This window comes from Bos indicus x Bos taurus, chromosome 5 (assembly GCF_003369695.1).
Source record: "Bos indicus x Bos taurus breed Angus x Brahman F1 hybrid chromosome 5, Bos_hybrid_MaternalHap_v2.0, whole genome shotgun sequence".
Lineage (NCBI taxonomy): Eukaryota > Metazoa > Chordata > Mammalia > Artiodactyla > Bovidae > Bos > Bos indicus x Bos taurus.
This window is the reverse complement of record NC_040080.1, coordinates 61,846,577-61,874,260: the sequence shown is the minus strand read 5'-3', so window position 1 is coordinate 61,874,260 and position 27,684 is coordinate 61,846,577. Positions and strand designations below refer to the sequence as shown.

Genomic DNA, 27,684 nt, shown 5'->3' with positions numbered 1-27,684 from the left:
TTCTCTATAAGTTTCTTGAATTCATACCTCTTTCAATAACTTTAGTGGAAGAGTGTGTACTTCTTTTAAAATTTTTTTTTAAATTGGAGAATAGTTGCTTTGCAATGTTGTGTTAGTTTCTGCTGAAGAACAATATGAATCAGCTATAAACATACATATATCCCCTCCCACTTGAGCCTCCCTCCCATACCGCATTCCCACTCGTCCAGGTCATCACAAAGCAGATTTGAGCACCCTGTGCTGCACAACAGTTTCCCACTAGCTATCTATTTTATCTAGCTAATATTTTACATCTGGTAGTGTATATGTCAGTGCTACTCTCTCAATTCATCCTATCCTCTCTTTCCCTCATTGTGTCCACAAGTCCATTATCTATGTCTTGAGTTACAAATATGTTCATCAGTACCATTTTTCTAGATTTCATATATATGTGTAATATATGATATTTTTTCTTTTACTATGTACCTCTTTATATGAACTTAAAACAACATTAATTCACAGACATGGTTTATTTTACTGCTATACAGAAAAAAATGCTGCCTATTAAATATATTATGATGTAAATGATTAGCTATCACACATTATAAAATTTTATATTCAGGTTAATGATGCATAAAATATGCATATTTAAATTGTTAAAAGCTATATTTTATATCTTCTGCATAGCATTTATAACAAATTCTATTTATAGTTCGTCTATTTTCTTATGATGTTTCAAGACCATAAAACAATGTTGAATAACAAGGATGAAATTATTGTTGTCATCTCTTGTGTTGTTGGAAGAGAGTGTTTGTTATGACTGGGCTTCTTTCCCACTTTGGCTCAGCCTCTTCATTCTTTCTGTAGTCATTTCTCTGCTCTTCCCCAGTAGTATATTGGACACCTACCTACCTGGGGGGTTCAACTTTCAGTGTTATATCTTTTTGCCTTTTCATACTGTTCATGAGGTTCTCAAGGTAAGAATACTGAAGTGGTTTGCCATCCTCGTCTCCAGTGGACCACATTTTGCCAGGCCCTAACTATCAGGGACATGACCTTCAGCCACTCAATGTAGCCAGATGACATGCCGGGTGCCCTGGCTGTCCCACTGCCGGTCCTCATTGTGTGATGAAATTAGGCATCCATGTTTGGTCCTTGATTTATATTCATAGTCTGAAAGAAAAAAAAGAAAGTCACACAGTTGTGTCTGACACTTTGTGATCCCATGGAATGTAAACTCTCCTGCTCCTCTATCCATGGAATTCTCCAGGCAACAGTACTGGAGTGAGTTGCCAATTCCTTTTCCAGGGGATCTTCCCAACGCAGGGATTGAACCTGGGTCTCCTGCGTTGCAGGCAGTTTCTTTAACAACTGAGCCACTAGGGAAACCCAAGTCTAATCATAGTCTATCAGCAATTTATTCTTTAAAACAAATTTTATTTTTTATAAATAGTTTTATTAATTATTTTACCATGTTCTCATTTAATTGTGAATTTTTAATTATTAAATTTTATGAAAGATTTTCACCATCTATTTATCTACTCTTCTGATGTGTATCATTAAAAATTGATATGATAAAGTATGTGGATAGATTTTACTGAGGCATAGCTTTTTTTTTTTAGATTAAACTCTAGTTGGTCTTGTTCTTTTTTCTTTTAATATGTTCCTAACATATACTTACAGATATTTATAGGGAAATCTTTATTTATACACTTAAATGAAGTTATAATTTTTTATGGATTGGAATGGATTCATTTAGGCTGAAATTTTTTAGAACATTTATCAAGTTAGTGAGAATTTTTTTTAAATTATTCTCTTTCCACTCTACAGTCTGAAATTTTCACTTATCCAATAAATTATATGGGTTTTGCTGTATTTAAATACATAATTCCTTTTTTCATATTTTACCAAGAAGTTTTTATCTTTCAGTGTTTCTGTAAAATGTATTGTAAAATTGAATGAAGTATGTGTTTATATATATTTGAATCTCCTGTGTATTGATATTTATATCTTGTTTCTAATTCTTAACCTCAAATATATTAATTTCTTTTTTCTCCGTATTTAGGTATGTAAGATTATTTTTCCTTAAGTTTTAGAGAGAATCAATCTCTGAATTATTTGCCTTAAATTTAACACTTAATTGCTTTTGCTTTTTATCTTAATCTTTCATTGTTCACTTTGTTTCATTGTGTAGTTTTTCTAATTGCTTAAAATGAGTATGCCACTTTATTTTTAATCTACTTTGAAAAATGTTATTATCAAAGATTAGTAAGTACATAAATTACTGTCAAGTACAAATTTATACATACAAATGTCTTAGACATACAAACTTTATAACTGTGTGCTTTCTATAGATATTTCCCATGGTATTGCTTGCTGTGTTCGGTCGCTCAGTTCTAGCTGACTCTTTGCCATCCCATAGATGAGCCCACCAGGTTCCTCTGTCTGTGGAACTTTCCAGGCAAAAAATACTGGAGCTGGTTGCCATTTCCTACTCTAGGGGATCTTCCCGACCCAGAGATCTAAACCACACGTCCTGGGTCTCCTTCAGTGGCAGGCAGATTCTTTACCACTGAGCCATCTGGGAATCCCTATTGTTCGCTAGGTATGCTCTAACTTGTCTCAAATTTTTAATTTTATTGAAGTTGGGTACTTAAGTTTAAACTGTTTATTTTAAATATTTACATTTAAAATTTTATGTCTGATTTATAGACTTTAAAATGCCACTTCAATGCTTTACAATCAAGGTTCAAATTTTCAATACACTAGAGAATCTGTTTCTCTTCATTTTTTTTTTTTAAACTGATCTGAATTTGTGGTTGGGTAGACTAAAGCGACTTAGCAGCAGCAGCAGCAGATTGAATTATAATTCTGCATTCCATTGACTGTATATCAGTTTGGTAATCTCAGTTTCACGTTATTGCATCATTTCTAAATGTTTTGACCATGCAACTATTGAGATCTTATATTCCATCTCTGAGTTGTATTTAAATTTATTTTGTTTGGATATATTTTGAAGTGTCTTTATTCACATGGACAAAAATCCATAGAGTCAAAGCTATGGTTTTTTCCAGTAGTCATGTACAGATGTGAGAGTTGGACCATAAAGGAGACTGAGCACCACAAAATTGATGCTTTCAGACTGTGGTGCTAGAAGACTCTTGAGAGTCCTTTGCACAGCAAGGAGAGCAAGCCAGTCAATCCTAAAGGAAATCAACCCTGAATATTCATTGGAAGGGCTGATGCTGATGCTGAAACTCCAATACTTTGGCTATCTGTTGCAAAGACCTGACTCTCTGCAAAAGACCCTGATGATGGGAAAGACTGAGGGCTGGAGGAGAAGGGGGTGACAAAGGATTACATGGTTGGATGGCATCACTGACTCAATGGACAGGAGTTTGAGCAAACTCTGGGAGATAGTGAAGTACAGGGAAGCCTAGCATGATGCAGTCCACTGGGTCACCAAGAGTTGGACATGACTCAGCAACTGAACAACTGAAACTTTTGCTTTTAATTACTGAATTAGACCTTACTCACAACTTTTAACCCAAATATTGTTATAAACATATCCATATGGATGGAATTATTAAACAAATTTGAAACAGAGGAATCAATTTGAAATAGTACCCAATCAGTAAAGTTAAAGAAGTTGCAAAATGTTAAAAAACAAACAAAAAACTTGAAATGAGATTATTGTTGTTCAGTTGCTAAGCCATGTCTGACTCTTTGCAGTCCTATAGACTGCAGCAATCCAGGCTATCCTGTCCTTCATGAACTCCTGGAGCTTTCTCAAAGTCATGTCCATTGAGTCAGTGATATCATACATCCATCTCATCCTCTGTCATCCCTTTTTTCTCTTGCCCTCAATCTTTCCCAGCAGCAGGGTTTTTTCCAATGAATCAGATTTTTGCATCAGCTGGCCAAAGTATTAGAGCTTTGGCATCAGCATCAGTCCTTCCAATGAATATTAAGGGTTGATTTCCTTTAGGATTGACTGGTGTGACCTCCTTGGTGTCCAAGGTACTCTCAAGAGTCTTCTCTAGCACCACAAGTAGAAAGCATCAATTCTTTGGGCCCTTGGTCCAATTCTTGGACCCTTCTTCAGGATCCAAGTCTCACATCCACATGACTACCAGAAAAAACTGTAGGTATTACTATATGAACCTTTGTCAGCAAAGTGATATCTCTGTTTTTTAATACACTATGTCTGTCATAGCTTTTCTTCAAAAGAGAAAGTGTATTTTCATTTCATTGCTGCAGTTACTGTCTTTCAGTGATTTGGGAGCCCAGGAAAATAAAATTCACTGTCACTATTTCTATTTTCACTATCTATTTGCCATAATGTGATGGAACTGGATACCTTTAAGTTTTAAGCCATCTTTTTCACTCTCCTCTCATCAAAGTTCTTTAGTTCCTCTTTGCTTTCTGTCATTAGAGTGGTATCATTTGCATATTGGTAGTTGTTTATATTTCTCCTGGCAATCTTAATTCCAGCTTGTGATTCGTCCAGGCCAGCATTACACATATTGTGTTCTGTATAAAAGTTAAATAAGCAGGGTGATAATATATAGCTTGGACATACTCCTTTCCCAGTTTTGAATCAGTCTATTGTATGTCTGGTTCTAACTGTTACTTCTTGATGTGCATACAGGTTTCTCAGGAGGTAGGTAAGCTTGTCTGGTATTCCTATCTCTTTCAGAATTTTCCAGTTTGTAGTGATCCACAGAGTCAAAGTCTTTAGTGTAGTCAATGAAGCAGAAGTAGATGCTTTTCTGGAATCCCTTGCTTTTTCTATGATCTAATGGACTTTGGCAGTTTGATCTCTGGTTCCTCGCCTTTTCTAAATCCAGATTGTACATCTGCAAGTTCTCAGTTCACAAACTGCTGAAACCTAGCTTGAAGGATTTTGAGCATTACCTAGCTAGCCTGTGAAATGAGTGTGACTGTATGGTAGTTTGAACATTCTTTGACATTGCCTTTCTTTGGGATTGGAATGAAAGCTGACCTTTTCCGGTCCTGTGGTCACTGCTGAGTTTTCCAAATTTACTGGTATATTGAATGCAGCACTTTAACACCCTCATCTTTTAGGATTTTAATAAGCTCGGCTGAAATTCCATCAACTCCACTAGCTTTATTTGTAGTAACGTTTCCTAAGGAACACTTGACTTCACAGTCCAGGATGTTTGGCTCTAGGTGAGTGACCACACCATCGTGATTATCTGAGTCATTAAGGCCTTTTCTTCTCATAAATCCACAGAGTTCTTCTGTGGATTTTTGCCACTCCTTAATCTTTTACACTTTTGTTAGGTCCTTACCATTTCTGTCCTTTATTGTGCTCAACTTTTCATGAAATATGCCCTTGACATCTCCAATTTTCTTGAAGAAATCTCTAGTGTTTCCCATTCTGTTGTTTTCCTCTACTTCTTTGCCTTTTTCAATTAAGGGGGCTCTCTTATCTCTCCTCTCTCTTCTCTGGAACGTTGCATTCAGTTGGGTATATTTTTCCATTTCTCCTTTGCCTTTCACTTCTCTTCTTTTCTCACCTATTTGTAATACCTCTTCAGACAACCACTTTGCCATTTTGCATTTCTTTTCCTTGGAATAGTTTTGATCACCACCTCCTGTACAATGTTATGAACCTCTATCCGTAGTTCTTCAAGCATTTTGTGTACCAGATCTAATCCCCTGAATCTATTCATCACCTCCACTGTACAGTCATAAGGGATTTGATTTAGGTCAAACTTGAATGATCTAGTGGTTTCCCCTATTTTCTTCAATGTAAGCCTGTATTTTGCAATAAGGAGCTGATGATCTGAGCCATAGTCAGCTCCATGTCTGTTTTTCTGACTGTATAGAGCTTTTCAATCTTCAGTTGCAAAGAATATAATCAATCTGATTTAAGTTTTGATGATTTTGTGACATCCATGTGTAGAATCATCTCTTGTGTTGTTGGAAGAGGGTGTGTGCTAACCAATGTGTTCTCTCTATGAAACTCTGTTAGCCTTTGTCATAGGAAATTTTGTCCTCCAAGGCAGGTATCTCTTGACTTTGTACTTTTGCATTCTAATCCCCTATGATGAAAAAGACATGTTTTTGTTGTTGTTGCTGTTAGTTCTAGAAGATCTTGTAGGTCTTCATAAAATCAGTCAACTTAGCTTCTTAAGCATTGGTGGTTGGGGCATAGACTTGGATTAAGGGAAGGCTTGATTATGATTAAAATGTTACTAGTAAAGTTGAGAAAATATTTATTCTTTCATTATGACCCGTCAACTACTTTTTTTTCTTACTTCTTTAAGAAGAATTCAATCTTTTTGATGAAGTTCTGCAAAGCTTCCTTTACTTGCTTATTTCTTAGAGTATAAATAAATGGGTTCAACATTGGTGAAATAGAAGAAATGAGAAGAGAGACTCCTTTATTAAGAGCCATGTCTTTCTTGGCTGAAGGTTTGATATAGATGAAGATGCAGCTGCCATAACTGATGGAAACTACAACTATGTGGGAAGAACAGGTTGAAAAGGCTTTTTTCCTTTGCTGAGAAGAAGATAATCTTAGAATTGTCATGATGATATACATGTAGGACAGAATAACACACACAAGGGTCATGATGAAAGTCAAGACAGCACACACTAGAATAATTCTCTCTATGAACCATGTGTCTGAGCATGATATCTTTAGAAGGGGAGCGGCATCACAGAAAAAATGATCAATGACATTAGAGTCACAGAATTCCAGATTGAGGCCCAGGCTAAGTGGGGGAATGATGATTAACAAACCAGCCATCCAACAGCTGATAATAAGCCTGTGGCAGACTCTGTTATTCATGATGGTTACATAATGCAGGGGTTTGCAGATGGCCACATAGCGGTCAAAGGACATAGTGGCCAGAAGAAAAAATTCCGTTATCCCAAAAAGGTAAGTAAAAAATACTTGAATAGTGCAAGCAGTGTAGGTAATGGCCTTGTTACCAGTTGATATATTGTACAGAAATCTGGGAATACAGGCAGTTGTGAATGAGATTTCCAAGAAAGAGAAATTTTGGAGAAACAAGTACATGGCTGTCCTGAGATGGCCATCTGTGAGGGTGAGGAAGATAATGGTCAGGTTCCCAGCTACACTCAACATGTAGGTGAAAAAAAGAAAGATGAAAGCTAGAACTTTCATTCGTGGGTCATCAGTCAGTCCCAGCAGGATGAATGTTGCTACTGTGTGGTTTCTCATCAAGGATTTCTGCTTTTGCCCAGTCATCAGGAAAAATTCAGAGACACTTGAAAAGAGTGTAATGAAGCCAAAATGAGTGCTCAATACTGGCTATAGATGACAGGCAAACTGACTTGACTGTCTTGAAATGAATATCTTGTCTATGAGTAGTATTTTATTTTATATATGTTAATAGCTATTGTATTTTCATTCTTGCCTCATCTTTCAATCAGATAATTTTATCTTTGTTCCTAATATTTTTGGCTTAGTCTGTCTATCCATAAGTTATGAAAGCTAGTGGTAAAATACTTTGTAATACTAGGACTTTTTTTCTAAGGTTATTCTTTAACTTTTACTAATTAATTATAAAAATACCAACTTCAATTGTTTTCAGGGTTCATTCATGCCTCCAGGGCTTGGGATTTCCCTTTGTCAATCAACCATTAAGAAATTTCCCCTGCAGAATGGAATTATTTTCTGTGATTTAACTTTTTTTCCTGTCTTAGAGCAAACATTTTAAATGTGCTCTTAAAAAATAGAGTAAATATACTCCTTGCTAATGATGCAAGGAGTAAGGCTCAACTCTTTGCCCAGATTTATAGTGTTTCCAACTAAACTCCAGAGTTTACAGCTACTATCATACACAAGGAAATAGTTTTGGTTTATTCTTTGCTCGAAGGCTGAAAGCTTTTCCAAGTGAGGGGCTACCCAGGTACAACAATGGCAGATAAATTTGAGATGCTGTGAACAGTTTGACAGCTTAACTACCTTCCCTTCTCCTAGCTATGAGCACTTAAGACGTAACTGTGATACTGAACTCAGCCTTTCACATTCCAGTCAGTTTATCAGTGTTCTAAAAAATAATATGGTGTCTTTTTCGATCATTAATAAAGTTCATTACATGAAACTCAGTTTTTCCTAGATGTTATAAATCAGAGTTTGAGAAAGCAATTGACCTAGGATGTAACTGATTAATTTCTCATTTTTTAAAACATTCTAATAAATCAGTATTTTTAAAGAAAGAGAGGGATGTCAAAATAGATGATAAATTATCAGACTGTATGACCTTTTTATGGGAGAGATGATCTTATTTGTATGTGTTAATGTGTATATATTTTTGTTTATGTTATGATCAAGGATAAGGTAGGTGCTTATTGTCTTGATATAGCTCAAATTGTACTTCACAATTAATGCTTAAAAATAATTTGTCCTTAATTTAAATTTGGAAGGATAATAAATTTTAAAACTGACATACAATAAATAATTTGTTTCATTAAGAAATATCAAAATATACACTAAGAGTTCTGACTTGATAAACACAAATATAATGTATTTCTTACATAGTAATCTATGACCATTTCTTACTAAGAATACTGAAAATAAAAACTTTATCATACTTACTTTTTGCTAGTCAGTCATAACTTCAGGTGATTGTTTAGCAACATTGGTACTTAAGGCTAAAATTAATTTGTGCCTTTCTGTTCTCTCTTGCTCATAACTTCACTTTATCTGCTGTTTGGTATTGCATAAGTCTTTCTATTATTCATCACCAAAAATTAAAACAATTTCCTCACAAATCACTCTGGCTATTATAATCCTAGGAGATAATTTCTTTTTCTGCCTGTACCTGAAATAAAAAGCAGTTCCAAGAGTTGAAAATTACTAAGAATTTTCTTAGCCTTTGGAGATCTTTATATTCTGACTGCTTAGGGCAAAGAGAGTTTTGCACATTAACAAAGTTGGCATTTGCTTTATTTAGCATATTTATAACATAATGAATAAACAAAAGGGTCCTTAGAGGCCCAGGTTCAATAAAATCACTATAGACTCTTTAGTGTCATAATGTTGGCAAAAAGCCTACAACATGCAGCTGTCAGGAGTAGTATCCTCAGAGGAGAGAAGATGAAACAGTTTAGAGATTGGTGCACAGGGAACAAAAATGAGATGATGCACTGCTCTAAATATTTTATGTTTATATTTATATTATCTAAATCATTTTGAAAATCAAAGAGCCCTGCTTTTCTCTTGTGTTTATTTATTTCATAAATAAATATTTCAGAAATTAATCCATAAAATGTATATCATATCCTAATAGATGGTGACTGCAGCCATGAAATTAAAAGATGCTTACTCCTTGGAAGGAAAGTTATGACCAACCTAAACAGCATATTAAAAAGGAGAGACATTACTTTGCCAACAAAGGTCCATCTCATCAAGGCTATGGTTTTTCCAGTAGTCATGTACGGATGTGAGACTTGGACTGTAAAGAAAGCTGAGTGCTGAAGAATCAATGCTTTTGAACTGTGGCATTGGAGGAGACTCTTTAGAGTCCCTTAGCCTGCAAGGAGACCCAACCAGTCCATCCTAAAGGAGATCAGTCCTGAGTGTTCATTGGATGGACTGATGTTGAAGCTTAAACTTCAATACTTTGGTCATGTAATGCCAAGAACTGACTCATTTGAAAAGACCCTGATGTTTTTGCAATGTTAAAAAAAATCATTGAGGAAACAATTATGCCTTCATATTGGATTCCTTGTCTATAAACCAAGGCTCCTTTTATTTTGCTAGCTTAATTTTCTTGATCTCTAGAACTTTAATTTCCTGAGATTTTGGCTTCTGTTGGTCTAATTTACTATATTTAGGACTGGCATTGTATTATATATTTCAGAACTAAGTTGAATTATTATGTCAGCAGATTTTACCAGGTCTTGGCCACCTGGATGACAAATTAACATAGAAGCTGTGCTTTTCACTTTAGAGAGAATCCAATAAATCTAAATTCCAAGTCTTTGGGCTTTAAAGTTTCTTTTGCAAGGCTGATGTGGATTTCCAGGTGTCTAAAGTCATATATTTTTCTTTCCAGAGTTAAAATGCATTCCTTTTTTGCTCAAACTAACTCATTCTTATCTTAAATAATTAATTCCTGCATGAGAAGAGTAATTATAATCATATAGATGCATTTTGGATGTTTGCATTAAAAAAAGCAATGGATACCATTACTCCACTATTTTCCTTTTCAGTTCAATAATTCAATTTTTTCCATGTAATATTTAATAGTTCTTTTACTGATCAGAACAAGGTTAGAGTTTCAGTAAGGCCCTTTACATTTTCTTCATATGAGATGTCATCTTGGATAAAGTTTATTTTCAACAAGAGTTGAAATGACACAAGTTTTTTATTTCAACAAGCATTGAAAAGATGACTTTAGGTCCGAGAATCAATAATAACAGTGGTATGAGCATGTTAATATGAACAGACAATACACCAGGATTTAATAGTTAATAAAGGAAGATTGTGACCTTGAGGCCCACTGCTCTTTTTATATTGATATTTTATGCTTAGTTTCAAATTACTTCTTTGAGATCAATGAAATTCTTTCAATTAACTCTGTAAAAGCTCGTTTCACTTGTTTGTTCCTCGGACTATAAATAAATGGGTTTAACATGGGGGCAGTCACTTCATCCTTTGCTGAAGGTTTGACATAGATGAAAATACAGCTTCCATAGGTGATAGAAACCACAATCAGGTGAGAAGAGCAGGCAGAAAAGGCCTTCATTTTTTGCTGAGCCGAAGGCAACTTTATAATAGTCTCGATGATGTATGTATAAGACAGAAACACACACAGAAATGTTCCAATGACAGTCAACACAGCAATGGTAAAAACTATCTGTTCTAGGAACCATGTGTCTGAACAAGAGATTTTTAGCACAGGAAAGGCATCACAGACATAATGATCAATGATATTAGAGTCACAGAATTCCAGCTCTAAGCCCAGGGAAGCTAGTGGAAATATGACCAGGCAATCTGCTATCCAACAGCAAATAACAAGTCTTCCACAGACTCTACTGTTCATGATGGTTGCATAATGTAAAGGTTTGCAGATGGCCACATAGCAATCATAGGACATGATGGCCAGGAGAAAAAATTCTGTTGCTGTAAAAGTGAAGATAAAAAATATCTGACTAAAACAAGCATTATAAGAAATAGTCTTGTCCTCAGTTGATAAGCTGTATAAGAATCTGGGAATGCAGACAGTGGTGAATAAGGCTTCTAAAAAGGAGAAGTTTTTGAGGAAAAAGCACATGGCAGTTTTAAGGCGAGAATCTACTAAAGTGATTATAATGATGATCAGGTTCCCAGTGACATTCAATGTGTAGGAAGCAAATAGAAGTGTAAAAATCAGAACTTGCATTGGAGGATCATCTGTTAGTCCCAGGAGAATGAATGTAGGTAATGATTTATGGTTTCTCATCACTGACTTGTACTTCTTCTCAAGCTCCTCACAAAGTCAAGTGACACTGAACTAAGAAAACCTGTATGAAATTATGAGGCCATGGCTATTGAGAAAAACAATCCAATTAATGCAATGAATAGTCAGACCAAAACTTGAATTGTCAGCTCTTTTAGTGTTTCTTATATGTATCCTCAACTGGAACTAGTGGAGGTGATGGAATTCCAGTTGAGCGATTTCAAATTTTCAAATTCCAGTTGAGTGATTTCAAATCCTGAAAGATGATGCTATGAAAGTGTTGCACTCAATATACCAGCACATTTGGAAAACTCAGCAGTGGCCACACAACTGGAAAAGGTCAGTTTTCATTCCAATCCCAAAGAAAGGAAATGCCAAAGAATGCTCAAACTACAGCACAATTGCACTCATCTCACACACTAGTAAAGTAATGCTCAAAATTCTCCAAGACAGGCTTCAGCAATATGTGAACTGTGAACTTCCTGATGTTCAAGCTGGTTTTAGAAAAGGCAGAGGAACCAGAGATTAAATTGCCAACATCCACTGGATCATCAAAAAAGCAAGAGAGTTCCAGAAAAACATCTATTTCTGCTTTATTGACTATGCCAAAGCCTTTGACTGTGTGGGTCACAATAAACTGGAAAATTCTGAAAGAGATGGGAATACCAGACCACCTGACCTGACTTTTGAGAAATCTGTATGCAGGTCAGGAAGCACCAGTTATAACTGGACATGGAACAACAGACTGGTTCCAAATAGGGAATGGAGTACATCAAGGCTGTATATTATCACCCTGCTTATTTAACTTATATGCAGAGTACATCATGAGAAATGATGGGTTGGATGAAGTGCAAGCTGAAATCAAGATTACCGGGAGAAATATCAATAACATCAAATATGCAGATGACACCACACTTATGGCAGAAAGTGAAAAACTAAAGAGCCTCTTGATGAAAGTGAAAGAGGAGAATAAAAAAGTTGGCTTAAAGCTCAACATTCAGACAACATCCTGTGCCATCACTTCATGGGAAATAGATGGGGAAACAGTGGAAACAGTGGCTAAATTTATTTTGGGGGACTCCAAAATCACTGCAGATGGTGACTGCAGCCATGAAATTAAAAGACGCATACTCCTTTGAAGAAAAGTTATGACCAAAATAGACAGCATATTAAAAAGCAGAGACATTACTTTGCCAACAAAGCTCTGTCTAGTCAAAGCTATGGTTTTTCTAGTAGTCATGTATGGATGTGAGAGTTGGACTGTGAAGGAGGCTGAGTGCCGAAGAATTGATGCTTTTGAACTGTGGTGTTGGAGAAAACTCTTGAGAGTCCCTTGGACTGCAAGGAGGTCCAACCAGTCCTTCCTAAAGGATATCAGTCCTGAATGTTCATTGGAAGGACAGATGTTGAAGCTGAAACTCCATTTTGGCCACCTGATGGAAGAGCTGACTCATTAGAAAAGACCCTGATGATGGGAAAGATTGAGGGCAGAAGGAGAAGGGTATGACAGAGGATGAGATGGTTGGATGACATCACCAACTCTTTGGACATGAGTTTGGGTAAACTCTGGGAGTTGGTGATGGTCATGGAGGCCTGGCATGCTGCAGTCCATGGGGTCACAAAGAGTCAGACACGACTGAGCGACTGAACTGAACTGAATCGTAAAATTGTACTGGCCTTTTGAGACTGCCCTGGTTGTTAAACAGGTATGGTGGACTCTCGTACTTTCCTGTGGAGTGATGTATAATGAAAAGTTTATTTCCTGGGATTTCTGCACAATCTCAAGTAAGACGCAATGTTCTTATATGCCCTTTCCTTTTTATCCTCAGTGTCCCCAATGATATTTAGTTCATGTAATAATTGTGCATATTGATTGAGATAATCCATGCAGAGTGCCCAGTAGATGGTGAGTGAAAGCCACTACCCCTCCTTATTTTTCTCCTTCATTTTCTTTCTCCTCTTCCTCTTTTTCTTTTTCCTTCATGTCTATATGCCTGCTGCGTCACTTCAGTCGTGTCTGACTCTTTGTGACCCAATGGAGTATAGCCCACCAGGCTCATCTGTCTAACGGATTTTCCAGGCAAGAATACTAAAGTAGGTTGCCTTGCCCTCCTCCAGGGGTTCTTCCCAACCCAGGGATGAAACTTACATCTCTTACTTCTCCTGTATTGGCAGATGTGTTCTTTACCAGTAGCGCCACCTGGGAATCCTTACAGTCATTGTGTTCCTTTCTTGTGTTCTGTATAAAACTGGTAGATAATCTGTTCAGTGTTGTGTGGAGAAATATTGAGGGCAGAGTTCAGACCTGCAATTGTGGACATGAGGCAATAGGTATTCTACATTTCTTACTCAGCTGTTATTACTTGGGTAGTAGTTTCTTTTGTAAGTAAAGAATTTATGTCATTTCTTTTTCTTTTTTTTTAAATTTTATTTTATCTTTTAAATTTACAATATTGTATTGGTTTTGCCATATATCAAAATGAATCCACCACAGGTATACATGTGTTCCCCATCCTGAACCCTCCTCCCTCCCCATACCATCCCTCTGGGTCATCCCAGTGCACCAGCCCCAAGCATCTAGTATCATGCATCGAACCTGGACTGGTGACTCATTTCATATATGATATTATACATGTTTCAATGCCATTCTCCCAAATCATCCCATCCTCTCCCTCTCCCACGGAGTCCAAAAGACTGTTCTGTACATCAGTGTCTCTTTTGCTGTCTTGTATACAGGGTTATTGTTACCATCTTTCTAAATTCCATATATATATGTATTAGTATACTGTATTGATGTTTTTCTTTCTGGCTTACTTCACTCTGTATAATAGGCTCCAGTTTCATCCACCTCATTAGAACTGATTCATATGTCATTTATTTTTCATCCATTCCAAGGAGTAAAGAATTTTCAATTGAAAATTAACTTGTCTGTTATATGAATCGTTTCACTTTTTTTTTTTTTTTGGTTAGAAACGCTTATTTTTTTATTATTTTTTAAATTTTAATTGTAGGCTAATTACTTTACAATATTGTATTGGTTTACAATCTACCCCACAAGAAACCTACAGATGTGTTCTCCTAAGTTCTGGTGAAGCAAGGCGTGTCATTTCTATGAAGACAGTAAGAAACATCAGCATCACACTATGATAGATAGATAATAAATTACTTATGATTAATAGTCATCTCTATAGAACAGGGGCACGAATCTAGAATCAAACAGAGAAATAACTAGCTCATAATTAGGTACCCTGTTGGATAGTGTGATAAAGGAATTGGCCCTCTGAACTAAGCTGAGAAAATTCTGAAGCTCTCAGTGTTTCACTGTGGCATCCTCACTCAGACCGTAGTTCCAGATCCCCAAACTGTCCTCCCTTCCTAGTCACTGATTCTTACCTTCTGTGATCCCAGATGTTAAGTGAATGTTCTGGTAAACCACTTTTGTTCAGGTGTATTTTCTGTTTGGTATATTTCAAAAATATTTGTATTTATCATTAGCTCACTATAAGTTGATCACTGATGGCAATATTGTTGGAAATTTGGCACTCTAAGTGTATTATAGGTACATGTTGGTATAAATCTGTATTGATTCATAAGAGTGATATCATAAGAAGGTCACTTTTCTTTGTTTCTACTGTTCTAGTGAGTACCCATGAATTCTTTCAAAACATATTGAGAACCTATGATATGTCTGGTTCTACTGTAGCTACTGAGAAGCAAAAGAGTGAGCAGATAACTGACCCATCTATAATGATATATGCAATGAATATTTCCAATGAGTGAAATCCTTTCAAATTTAATATTCCTAAAGCTAAAATCTGTATGCAGGTCAGGAAGCAACGATTAGAACTGGACATGAACAACAGACTGGTTCCAAATAGGAAAAGTTGTACGTCAAGGCTGTATATTGTCACCCTGTTTATTTAACTTCTATGTAGAGTACATCATGAGAAATGCTGGGCCGGAAGAAGCACAAGCTGGAATCAAGGTTGCCAGGAGAAATATCAATAACGTCAGATATGCAGATGATACCACCCTTATGGCAGAAAGTGAAAAGGAACTAAAAAGCCTCTTGATGAAGGTGAAAGAGGAGAGTGAAAAAGTTGGTTAAAAACTCAACATTCAGAAAATGAATATCATGGCATCCGGTCCCACCACTTCATGGGAAATAGATGGGGAAACAGTGGAAACAGTGTCAGACTTTAATTATTTGGGCTCCAAAATCACTGCAGATGGTGACTGTAGCCATGAAATTAAAAGATGCTTACTCCTTGGAAGAAAAGTTATGACCAACCTAGATAGCATATTGTAAAGCAGAGACAATACTTTGCCAACAAAGGTCCATCTAGTCAAGACTATGGTTTTTCCTGTGGTCATGTATGTATGTGAGTGTTGGACTGTGAAGAAGGCTGAGGGCTGAAGAATTGATGCTTTTGAACTGTGGTGTTGGAGAAGACTCTTGAGAGTTCCTTGGACTGCAAGGAGATCCAACCAGTCCATTCTGAAGGAGATCAGCCCTGGGATTTCTTTGGAAGGAATGATGCTAAAGCTGAAACTCTAGTACTTTGGCCACCTCATGCGAAGAGTTGACTCATTGGAGAAGACTCTGATGCTGGGAGGGATTGGGGGTAGGAGGAGAAGGGGACGACAGAGGATGAGATGGCTGGATGGCATCACTGACTCGATGAACGTGAATCTGAGTGAACTCCGGGAGTTGGTGATGGACAGGGAGGCCTGGCATGCTGCGATTCATGGGGTCGCAAAGAGTCGGCCATGACTGAGCGACTGTACTGAACTGAACTGAAAGTGAAAATCTGTTAGAAATACTGTTTTTTTTTTTTTTTTTTAAATATCCAGATTAATGTATTGCCGTCTCTGAGTTTTAAATAGATAAGTCTGATAGTTTGCAGACACCAAGGGACTAGAATGGTGAATGAAGAAAAAAACTTAAATTACCAAAGAACTTACTCCAGTGGAAGGTAGTCATGACTTTAATTAGCTGTGTAATCATAATCATCTCCAAGATGAAATTGAAAGTATAAATGGTCTCAAACACATGCACAAATGCCCCTCTCTTGAGGACATACATATTCACAGGCAGTTTTTGAAGTGGATAGTGCTCTCTGAGTTGCCAACTGACTCTCATTAAGGTTCTATTCCATTTAGACCTTCGAATAAAAGTCTTGTGTCTTAAAGTTGAAGTAACAAAATCATTTATTTAAAATATGTGAGAAATATAACTTTATTCGTAGAAGATTTTGAAAATGGTAATTGCTGATGTCTCTCAGCAAGGATAGATTTTTACACAGTGAATAAAATGAATGTTTTATTGTCTCAGACTCTGATGTATGTTCAGGAACTCGCTGTTTGGATAAATAGAGAGTCATTCCTGACTTAAACTGAAATATGACTAATGAATCTAATGTGCACTGAATTTTGGCGAAATACCTGACAGAGGCAGCAGTGGGAATCAGGTCCTTGGAGAAAATAGGATGCTGCCATTTTATTAGACACATTCCAAGAGTAAAATAATAATGTCCTGATGTAAACATATTTCTGGATACTCTTCAACCCATAGACAACAAAGTATTAAGAAAACACAACAAAGTGGCTTTATGTCTATGTTTTCAATGGAAAAATATTTACACAAGTACATTATATATATATGTATATATATATATGAAAGTTGTATACTTATGGTCAATTTCTAAGCCAAAAACTGTAAATATTTACATGCAAAATATATATTTTTATTATAATTTTTCTGTATTGTACCTCTTATGGATAAATCGTTATTTAATAAAGCTTCTCATATTTAGCTATTATAAAAGTACATATTATGTTCTATATAAATGTCTTTTATTTCCTTAGTTTATTTTATCAGAAAAGGAATTTCTGAGGCAAAGGCCTTACATTTTAGAATTTTGAAGTGTATTGTCAAATTTGGCTTCCAATTTGTAATATTACTTACATAATACAAAAGTGTCTGGGTCTGTCTTTCACATTGTTGGGATTATGGGTTCTGAAGGAATTCCATCCTTATTTTTTTGCTTGAGTTCTGAATCAACTAGAATGAAGGTAAGTAAATGGAGATGAAAATACCAGTTTTATATAGAGGTATTGAAAACTTAGCTTTGAATATCCCGTAAAAAAATCTTGAGTTATATCTCTAGGTAGGCAGTGCTAGAAATCCACATCTGCCCCATCACCTGGGATAGATCCTTTTGCTAAATGACTTCAAAGAGTATGAAATCTGTCTGTAGACAGACAGTACATGACAGGAAATGGAATAGGATGGATCTAATACAGCATATCCTTGTTCAAAATCCACCCATTATGCCAATAGGTAGGAGGCAAGTCAGGGGTTGGCAGAACTAAAAGACTGAGAAAAATGTCCAAATCTTAGAAATAAAGAATGAAAGTGATTGCCTGTCTTTGCAATCTGATTGTAAATAGGTTCATCCAAAAATTATTTAATATACAGTAAAATATGTAGGTATTTGACTGTACTATATATTCCAGACTCTGTGAAGTGGCATATTAACTAATGATACCCTAAAGGTTACAATTTTATCATATGATGTTAACCAGTCCAATATATATTAGGTATTTTCAGTTTCTAATATATATTGAGCAGTAGTCTTTTGATTATATATTTATTCCTTGATTTCTCCTCTGGAACAGCAGACTTACCATCTTACTTGTCCTACTATTTAAAATAGAAGAAAATATTTTGCATGTGTTTATTAAATAATTGTATGCCTCATATTTTTTTAACTCTAGGAAAATTATTTCATAATAGAATAAACATTCATTTGGAAAAAATATAATGAGTAGGGACTATGTATTTCTTCCTAATATTTGCCACATTCCTATCCTAGTATCTTCTCTTAATCAGATCCACTTACTCTTAAGCCTTTGGTTAACAACACCTATCATTATATCCCGCAAGTGAGAAAATCAGTTCTTTTTAAAATAGAACAAATTCTATCTTTCCAGTTTTATTTTCTCATTGTCAGTTCTTTTGAATATTTTTCTGGGCTTATGGTAAACATCTTAGAATTTAGTCAAAATCAGGTTACTAAATAAATTACCAAGGTTACTCTAAACCTGTAGTTAAAACTTTATTAGTACTTCCTAATATTTTCCAATACCATGTTTAGATATGTTATCTAATGCAAGTCATCTAAGATCAAGTAAGATCATCACTTTGCCGACAAAGGTCTGTATAGTCAAAGCTATTGTTTTTCCAGTAGTTGTGTACGGATGTGAGAACTGGAAAATAAAAAAGGCTGAGTGCCAAAGAATTGATGCCTTTGAACTGTGGTGCTAGAGAAAACTCTGAAGAGTCCCTTGGACTGCAAGATCAAGCCAGTCAATCCTGTTGCTGCTGCTGCTAAGTCGCTTCAGTCGTGTCCGACTCTGTGCGACCCCATAGACGGCAGCCCACCAGGCTCCCCTGTCCCTGGGATTCTCCAGGCAAGAACACTGGAGTGCGTTGCCATTTCCTTCTCCAATGCAGGAAAGTGAAAAGTCAAAGTGAAGTCGCTCAGTTGTGTCCGACTCTTAGCAACCCCATGCACTGCAGCCTACCAGGCTCCTCCATCCATAGGATTTTCCAGGCAAGAGTACTGGAGTGGGGTGCCATTGCCTTCTCTGCCAGTCAATCCTAAAGGAAATCAAACCTGAATATTTATTGGAAGAAGTGATACTGAAGCTTAGGTTCCAGTACTTTGGCCACCTGATGCAAAGAGCTGATTCATTGGAAATGACCTTGATGATGGGAAAGATTGAAGGTAGGAGGAGAAGGGGACAACAGAGTATGAGATGGTTCAACAGCGTCACCAACACAATGGACATGAGTTTGAGCAAACTCCGAGAAATAGTGAAGGACAGGAAAGCCTGACATGCTGCAGTCCATGGTGTTGCAAACAGTTGGACATGACTGACTGACTGAACAACAGCAAAGATCAAATTACAGTATAGATACACTAGTAATAAAAGACCATAACTTAAAGATAAGTCAAATTTCGATGTTTAAAAACTCTAACAGCGTATAGGTTCTTACACTGTATAGGTACAGAGTTCTTAGATTGTAGTCCGAACATGCTATTTTGTGAAACAAACTTCTCTAGTGTTAAAGTGTTAGTTACTAAGTCATGTATGAGTCTTTGAACCCCGTTGACTGTAGCCCACCAGGCTCCTCTGCCCATAGGACTCTCCAGGCAAGAATACTGGATGGGTTGCCATGCCCTCTTCCAGGGGATCTTCTAGGTCCAGGGATTGAATCCTGGTCTGCTGCATTGCAGGCAAATTGTTTTCCATCTGCATTTCTAGGGAAGTTCTAATTTCTCTAATCCTAAATGTGTTAAAAGTATAAAGATGATTACAAATTCTTCCTCCCCAGTTTATAATTTTGTCAGCATCTGTTATTGGAAGATGTGGTTGATATACAATAATGTACGTGTTTAATGTATACAATTTGATGAGTTTGTACTTATGCTGCATCAGTGAAACCATCACCACAGTCAAGGTAGAGGACAATCCATCAGAACTTTATTTTCAAGTAAGGATAGTTAATGTTTGTGTAGAATTTGGATTTTTTTTTTTTTCCCCAAAATCTAAAGCTTAACATTCAAAAAACTAAGATCATGCCATCCGGTCCAAACACTTCATGGCAAATAAATGGGAAAACAGTGGAAACAGTGGCTGAATTTATTTTGGGGGGGGGGCTCCAAAATCACTGCAGATGGAGACTGCAGCCATGAAATTAAAAGATACTCACTCCTTGGAAGGAATGTTATGACCAACCTAGACAGCATATTGAAAAGCAGAGACATTACTTTGCCAACAAAGGTCCGTCTACTCAAGGCTATGGTTTCTCCAGTAGTCATGTATTGATGTGAGAATTGGACTATAAAGAAAGCTGAGTGCCTAAGAATTGATGCTTTTGAACTGTGGTGTTGGAGAAGACTCTGGAGAGTCCCTTGGACTGCAAGGGGATCCAACCAGTCCATTCTGAAGGAGATCAGCCCTGGGATTTCTTTGGAAGGAATGATGCTAAAGCTGACACTCCAGTACTTTGGCCACCTGATGCAAAGAGCTGACTCATTTGAAAAGATCCTGATGCTGGGAAAGATTGAGGGCAGGAGGAGAAGGGTATGATAGAGGATAAAATGGTTGGATGGCGTCACCAACTCAATGGGCATGATGAGTTTGGGTAAACTCCAGGAGTTGGTAATGGATAGGGAGCCCTGGCATGCTGCAGTCCATGGGGTTGCAAAGAGTCGGACATGACTGAGTGACTTAACTGAACTGAAAACCTGATGCAGTATCCTCTATATTGGATTCCTTCAGAATTTTAAAAATATGAGTCTAACTTGACTACTTTTAAAGATTCTGAAGTAATAATAAAGCAGGGAATTTGTTATACCACTCTATTTATTCTTCATTCTAAGCTAAAACAAATTTACTAAAAACCCTCAATCTTTTTAACAGTTATGCCAGAAAATATTAATTTTCAGAAATATTTGTTTTTCTAAAAAAAATTCTCTATATATTTAAATCCTGTAAGCTGTTTTCACTGTTTCAGACACTGCATATTCAACCTTCTAATTTCCTCCTTATATTAATATATATTCTTTGTTACTTAAGGCATCTTCAAGAATATGCCTCATTATGTTTCTTAGCTATAAAGAACATTTTATTATTTTTTATTTTAGGTTTGATATACTGGTGATAAATTCACTTTGATTTTTTTCTGGAAAATTCTGTTTTACTTTTTAAAAGTTTGGTATATAACACATTACAATGAGGGCACATCACCAGGTCTTCCTGTTTCCCATAGCACTGATAAGAGTCTCTTGTATACAGTTTTTTTTTTTTAATGTATAAATATGTTATTTGTGATAATATACCTAAGATTTTAATTGCTGATGATGCAGTGTATTTTACAAAGTGCATGTACCAATTACATTCCTGTGGAGAGTGTATAAGAATTCCAGTTTTTCGCCATCTCATTTGGACTCTTTGTGGGTACCTACATGTGTGTTTGTAGTCATGTTATTTTCATATACTTACTTCCAAAATATATATTTATTTGGCCAGACCATGCATGAGGCATGCAGGATCTTAGTTCCCTGACTAGGGATTGAACTCTGGGCCCTCAGCAATTAAATCACAGAGTCTTAATCACTGGACCACCAGGGAAGTCCCAAAATATCTATTTATGTGAGGTACATGTTTTAGATATTTTGCTCATTTTCTTTGCTTTTCAAATCAGTTTTATTTAGATATAAATTATATACAATGAAATGCATCCATTTTAACTGTGAATTTTGAGAAATTTTGAAAAATATAGCCATCCAAGTAATTACCACACCACAAGATATATAATATCTCCCAAATCCCCAAAGCATTCCCTCATCAGTATATAGCTCACTTTGATCTCATTTAATAATTGACCTGCTTTTTTCACTACTGGTTTGTTTTTCCCTTTCTGGAGTGTTAAATTTAGGGAACACAGCATGTACTGTTTTGTGTCTGATAACTTTCACTCAGCATAATCTTTCTGAAATTTTCTATTTTATTTGTCTTAGCAGTTTATACCTTTGCACAGTTGAGTGTTTTTTTTTTTAACTATTTTTATTTATTTATTTTTTTTAATATAAATTTATTTATTTTAATTGAAGGCTAATTACTTTACAATACTGTACTGGTTTTGCCATACATCAACATGAGTCCACCACGAGTGTGCACACATTCCCCATCCTGAACCCCCCTTTTTTAATTGTATGAATAAACTAAAATATGTTTCTGTGTTTATTTTTAAACAAGTGTTTGACATATTTGCAACTCTGAGCTCTATGAGTTAAATGGCTACAAAAAATCATGTATATCATTTTGGGGGATGTTGATTGCCATTTTTCTTAGGTAAATAGGAGAGTAATAGCTGAGACATACGGTGACTATGTTTAACTTTTTAAGAACTTGCCAGAACGTTTTCCCAAGCAGTTGTTTCACTTCACATATGCCCACCAGCACTGAATGATAGTTCCAGTTGAAACTGGAGCCTATTATACAGAGTGAAGTAAGCCAGAAGGAAAAACATAAATACAGTATACTAACGCATATATATGGAATTTAGAAAGATGGTAACAATAACTCTGTATACGAGACAGCAAAAGAGACACTGATGTATAGAACAGTCTTATGGACTCTGTGGGAGAGGGAGAGGGTGGGAAGATTTGGGAGAATGGCATTGAAACATGTAAAATATCATGTAGGAAACGAGTTGCCAGTCCAGGTTCGATGCACGATGCTGGATGCTTGGGGCTGGTGCACTGGGACGGCCCAGAGGGATGGTATGGGGAGGGAGGAGGGAGGAGGGTTCGGGATGGGGAACACATGTATACCTGTGGCGGATTCATTTTGATATTTGGCAAAACTAATACAATTATGTAAAGTTTAAAAATAAAATAAAATTAGAAAAATAAAATAAAATAAAAGTTAAAAAAAAATAAAAAAATAAAAGACGCCTACTCCTTGGAAGGAAAGTTATGACCAACCTAGATAGCATGTTGAAAAGCAGAGACATTACTTTGCCAACAAAGGTTTGTCTAGTCAAGGCTATGGTTTTTCCTGCGGTCATGTATGGATGTGAGAGTTGGACTGTGAAGAAGGCTGAGCGCCGAAGAATGGATGCTTTTGAACTGTGATGTTGGAGAAGACTCTTGAGAGTCCCTTGGACTGCAAGGAGATCCAACCAGTCCATTCTGAAGGAGATCAGCCCTGGGATTTCTTTGGAAGGAATGATGCTAAAGCTAAAACTCCAGTACTTTGGCCACCTCATGTGAAGAGTTGACTCACTGGAAGACTCTGATGCTGGGAGGGATTGGAGGCAGGAGGAGAAGGGGACGGCAGAGGATGAGATGGCTGGATGGCATCACTGACTCGATGGATGTGAGTCTCAGTGAACTCTGGGAGTTGGTGATGGACAGGGAGGCCCGGCATGCTGCGATTCATGGGGTTGCAAAGAGTTGGACACGACCGAGCGACTGATCTGATCTGATCTGATTGACTATTCATGTGATTCCTTTATGAAGTGTCTACTAAGTTTTCTTGTCATTTTTATTTGGTAATTGTCATTTACCTGGTAATTATAATTTATCTGGTAACTATAGTGCTGGCTTAAACTCACCATTCAAAAAACTAAAAGCATGGCATCTGGTCCCATCACTTCGTGCATATAGATGGGGAAACAGTGGAAACGGTGACAGATTCATTTTCTTGGGCTCCAAAATCACTGTGCCATGAAATTAAAATCTATAGCCACGAAATGCAAAGATGCTTGCTCTTGGAAGAAAAGGTATGACAAATCTAGACAGTGTGCTAAAAAGCAGAGACATCACTTTGTCAACAAATATCTGGATAGTCAAAGCTATGGTTTTTCTAGTAGTTATGTGACATGAGAGTTGCATCATAAAGAAAGTTGAAGAATTGATGCTCTTGAACTGTGGTTCTGGAGAAGACTCTTGAGAGTCCCTTGGACTGCATGGAAGTCAAACCAGTCAGTCCTAAAGGAAATAAACCCTGAAAATTCACTGGAAGTATTGATGCTGAAGCTGAAGCTCAAACACTTTGGCCACCTGATGCAAAGAGTTGACTCATTTGAAAAGGCCCTGATGCTGGGAAGGATTGAAGGCAGGAAGAGAAGGGGGCTATGGAGGATGAGGTGGTTGAATGGCATCAATGACTCAATGGACATGGGCTTGAGTCAACTCCAGGAGATGGTGAAGGACAGGGAAGCCTAGCATGGTACAGTCCGTGGGGTCACAGAGCTGGACACAACTGAGTGACTGAACAAAAACAACAACAATTATCACTGAGGTTTGATAACAAATTGTTAAAGATATTTGCATGTGTCATCATAAGGAGTGTTGATCTACAATTTTATTCTTGTAATTTCTTGGCCTGGTATTTGTATCAAGTTTATATGGATTTCATAAAGATTGAAAAGTGTTATCTTTTGTGTGTTCTGTAACAATTTGCATAGAATGTGTTATTTGTCTTTTGATAGTATTCATCCACATGATTTTGACTCAACATGATTTTGGAGTTTTCTTTGTGAAAAGATTTTTAAATATTAATTTAATTTCTGAAACAGAAAGAAAGGTAATAAAAGAAAGATTCTCTATTTATTTTTGAGTTAGGTTTGTAATATTTATCTTTCAAGTAACTTTTATATTTCATCTAAGATGTTAAAAATATTGGTTTAACATTGCCAATAATCATCTCTTATTGATATGTTAACATGTGGAAGCTCAACAGACTGACAATAACTAGACATATTGTGGTGATGATTTTATCATGTATAAAAATATGGAGTCACTGTGCATTTGAAGGAAATAAATAGAGTATATCAATTATAATTCTAAAACAGGAAAGACTTCTCTATGCCAATAACATAAAATACCTGGGAATATAATTTTAAAGAAGCAAAAGGAATGACTTAAACATGGTAGGTCGGTTAAAGAATTAAAAGTGATATATTTTGTTCTTCATAGAGCAGTGTTCAATAATTAGTTCTTCAGTATATGAATGGAAGGGAAAATTAATGATTAAGTGGCTCTGAAGTCAACCTGATTGGTCTACAAGCTAAAAAAAATATGAAGTTCTATCTTAAATTTGTGAAAATGAGATAGATATGCACTTTTTGAGCTGGCCTATTGACAGATACTTTTTACTATCTTAAGAGAAATGCAATTTTTTTGAGTGAGCCATCAAAGGCTTGTTTAACTTGCTTATTCCTCAGAGTATATATAAAAGGATTCAACATTGGTGATATGGAAGAAATAAGCAGTGATACACCTTTGTTAATATTTACCTCTTCTTTTGCAGAGGGTTTGATATAGATGAAGATGCAACTGCCATAAGAGATGGAAAGTACAATCATGTGGGAAGAACATGTAGAAAAAGCTTTTTTTCTTTGTTGAAGAGAAGGGAATTTTAGAATTGTCCTTATGATGTAAATGTAGGAGAGAACTACACAAAGAAGAGTGATGATGAAGATGAGTACGGAACAGGCTATAACCATCTGCTCAATTAACCATGTGTCTGAGCATGAGATCTTCAGGAGAGGTGACACATCACAGGCAAAATGGTCAATGATGTTTGAATCACAGAATTCCAGATGAAAATCTAAGCTGAGTGGTGGGAGGATAGTCATAAGTGCTGCCATCCAGCAGCAGATGACCATTGTTTTGCACAGTTTGTTGCTCATGATTGTCATATAATGCAAGGGTTTGCAGATGGCCACGTAACGATCATATGACATGGTTGCCAAGAGGAAAAATTCAGTTACCCCAAAGAGATCGGTTAAAAATAGTTGTATGAAACATGCCTTATAGGTAATAACTCTATCCCCAGTTGATAGATTGTAGAGGAATCTTGGAATACAGGTGGTTGTAAACAAGATTTCTAAGAAAGAGAAATTTTGGAGAAAAAAATACATGGGTGTTTTAAGGTGGGGATCCATCAGGGTTAGGGTAATGATGGTCAGATTTCCAGTTATACTCAAAATGTAGGTGATAAATAGAAAAATAAAGAGTAAAATCTGCAACTGAGGATCATCTGTCAGTCCCAGAAGGATGAATACTGTCACTGTGGTGTGATTTCTCATTATTGACTCCTGGATTTTGCCAAACCTACCTGTAAATGTCAGAGAGATTTGAACTGCAGAATTCAATGATGAAAACAACCAATGATGAGAACTCTCTTGCTTATTTGACTCATCCAACATCCATGGGCTTTACTTATTGATCTAAGGAATACATTTCTTGTTTTACGTGAGCTGAATTTCCCCATCTACTTGTACCTAATGATCAAATGAAGCTTTTAAATATGTTTTAATTGCTGATTTACAGCCTAACTTTTCTTTTAGTAAACTCTCAAATTAATTTATAATTAATTAAGCATTTAACTTTTAGCCTGGGTGGTATATTAATTACATTAATTTTTCATTTTGTATATTATAGATATTTTTATATGGTGAAATGTTTCCTTTAACTCATAAGATAAATTAAAAAAATATTAACTTCAATTTCATTCCTTTGCTTTATAATTTGGGAAATGTTAAAATCCTAAAATAAAATTTTGTGTGCTCACTCAGTTGTGTCTGATTCTTTGTGACCCTATGGACTGTAGCCCACCAGGATTCTCTGTCCATGGAATTTTCCAGGCAAGAATACTGGAATGCCTTTCCATTTCCTCCTCAAGTATATATTCCTGGCCCAGGGATTGAACCTCCATCTCTGTGTCTCCTGCCTTGGCAGGCAGGTTCTTTACCACTGTGCCACCTGGGATTTTAAACTTTCAGTTTTATCTAAAACATAAATTTTGCTTTCTAAAGATTGAGAATTCATTATAATGGCAAAACATATCTTTATTCTAAAGCATTTGCATTTGTAATCTTAAGTTTAAAATGTAAGATAAACTACCTGTATCTTGAATCTTCTCATTGGATAACACTGTGTAGTACAATCTGCCTATTTTGTTACATGGTTCATCACATTGTGAGGTAATGCTGAGTGCAATGAATGAACTGCTGAAGGATGTAAAAGGTGTACTTTGATGCTTTCATTTAACACTCAGATTGAAGCACATTTACATGCTCTATTATGGTTAAAAAGTCAATACAAAAGTTAATGAATATCCTCACCAAGAAACTCTCTTTACTCCATTTTCATTTCTTTCAAGTCCACATTTTTGCCTTTACTTTTTCCTGTTGCATTTTTTCTCAGACACTTATTGTCTAGATTTGAACCTCAATAGATATTATAAAGCACTCCATCATGTATCTTCCTGGGACTTACTTCAATCTAAGTCAAATATTCATATAATTAAATATAATCATAATACTAAATGCCTTATGAAACATCACTATGAACAAAGCTAGTGGAGGTGATGGAATTCCAGTTGAGCTATTTAAAATCCTAAATGATGATGCTGTGAAAGTGCTGCACTCAATATGACAGCAAATTTGGAAAACTCAGCAGTGGCCACAGCACTGGAAAAAGTTCAGTTTTCATTCCAATCCCAAAGAAAAGCAATGTCAAAGAATGCTTAAACTACTGCACAATTGCTCTCATCTCACATGCTAACAAAGTAAAGCTCCAAATTTTCCAAGCCAGGCTTCAGCAGTATGTGAACCATGAGATTCCAGATGTTCAAGCTGTATTTAGAAAAGGCAGAGGAACCAGAT

The 27,684-nt window shown here is 36.2% G+C and overlaps 3 protein-coding genes across 3 annotated transcripts; all 3 read right to left on the bottom strand.

The window, feature by feature from the left end:
- Nucleotides 1-6,262: 6,262 nt before the first annotated feature.
- LOC113893711 (olfactory receptor 6C2-like) lies at nt 6,263-7,198 on the bottom strand. Its single transcript, XM_027543585.1, has one exon. The coding sequence runs from the start codon at nt 7,196-7,198 to the stop codon at nt 6,263-6,265; it is 936 nt and encodes a 311-aa protein (XP_027399386.1).
- A 3,328-nt stretch (nt 7,199-10,526) lies between these two features.
- On the bottom strand, nt 10,527-11,429 carry LOC113893710 (olfactory receptor 6C2-like). Its single transcript, XM_027543584.1, has one exon. The coding sequence runs from the start codon at nt 11,427-11,429 to the stop codon at nt 10,527-10,529; it is 903 nt and encodes a 300-aa protein (XP_027399385.1).
- A 13,738-nt stretch (nt 11,430-25,167) lies between these two features.
- On the bottom strand, nt 25,168-26,103 carry LOC113893708 (olfactory receptor 6C68-like). The gene has a single exon (XM_027543583.1). It carries the CDS (start codon nt 26,101-26,103, stop codon nt 25,168-25,170), a length of 936 nt encoding a protein of 311 aa, XP_027399384.1.
- Nucleotides 26,104-27,684: the final 1,581 nt, after the last annotated feature.

What these genes read in the sequence shown, in the direction of transcription:
- LOC113893711 (XM_027543585.1), bottom strand. Translation starts at nt 7,198, where the DNA reads ATGAGAAACCACACAGTAGCAACATTCATCCTGCTGGGACTGACTGAT.
- LOC113893710 (XM_027543584.1), bottom strand. Translation starts at nt 11,429, where the DNA reads ATGAGAAACCATAAATCATTACCTACATTCATTCTCCTGGGACTAACA.
- LOC113893708 (XM_027543583.1), bottom strand. Translation starts at nt 26,103, where the DNA reads ATGAGAAATCACACCACAGTGACAGTATTCATCCTTCTGGGACTGACA.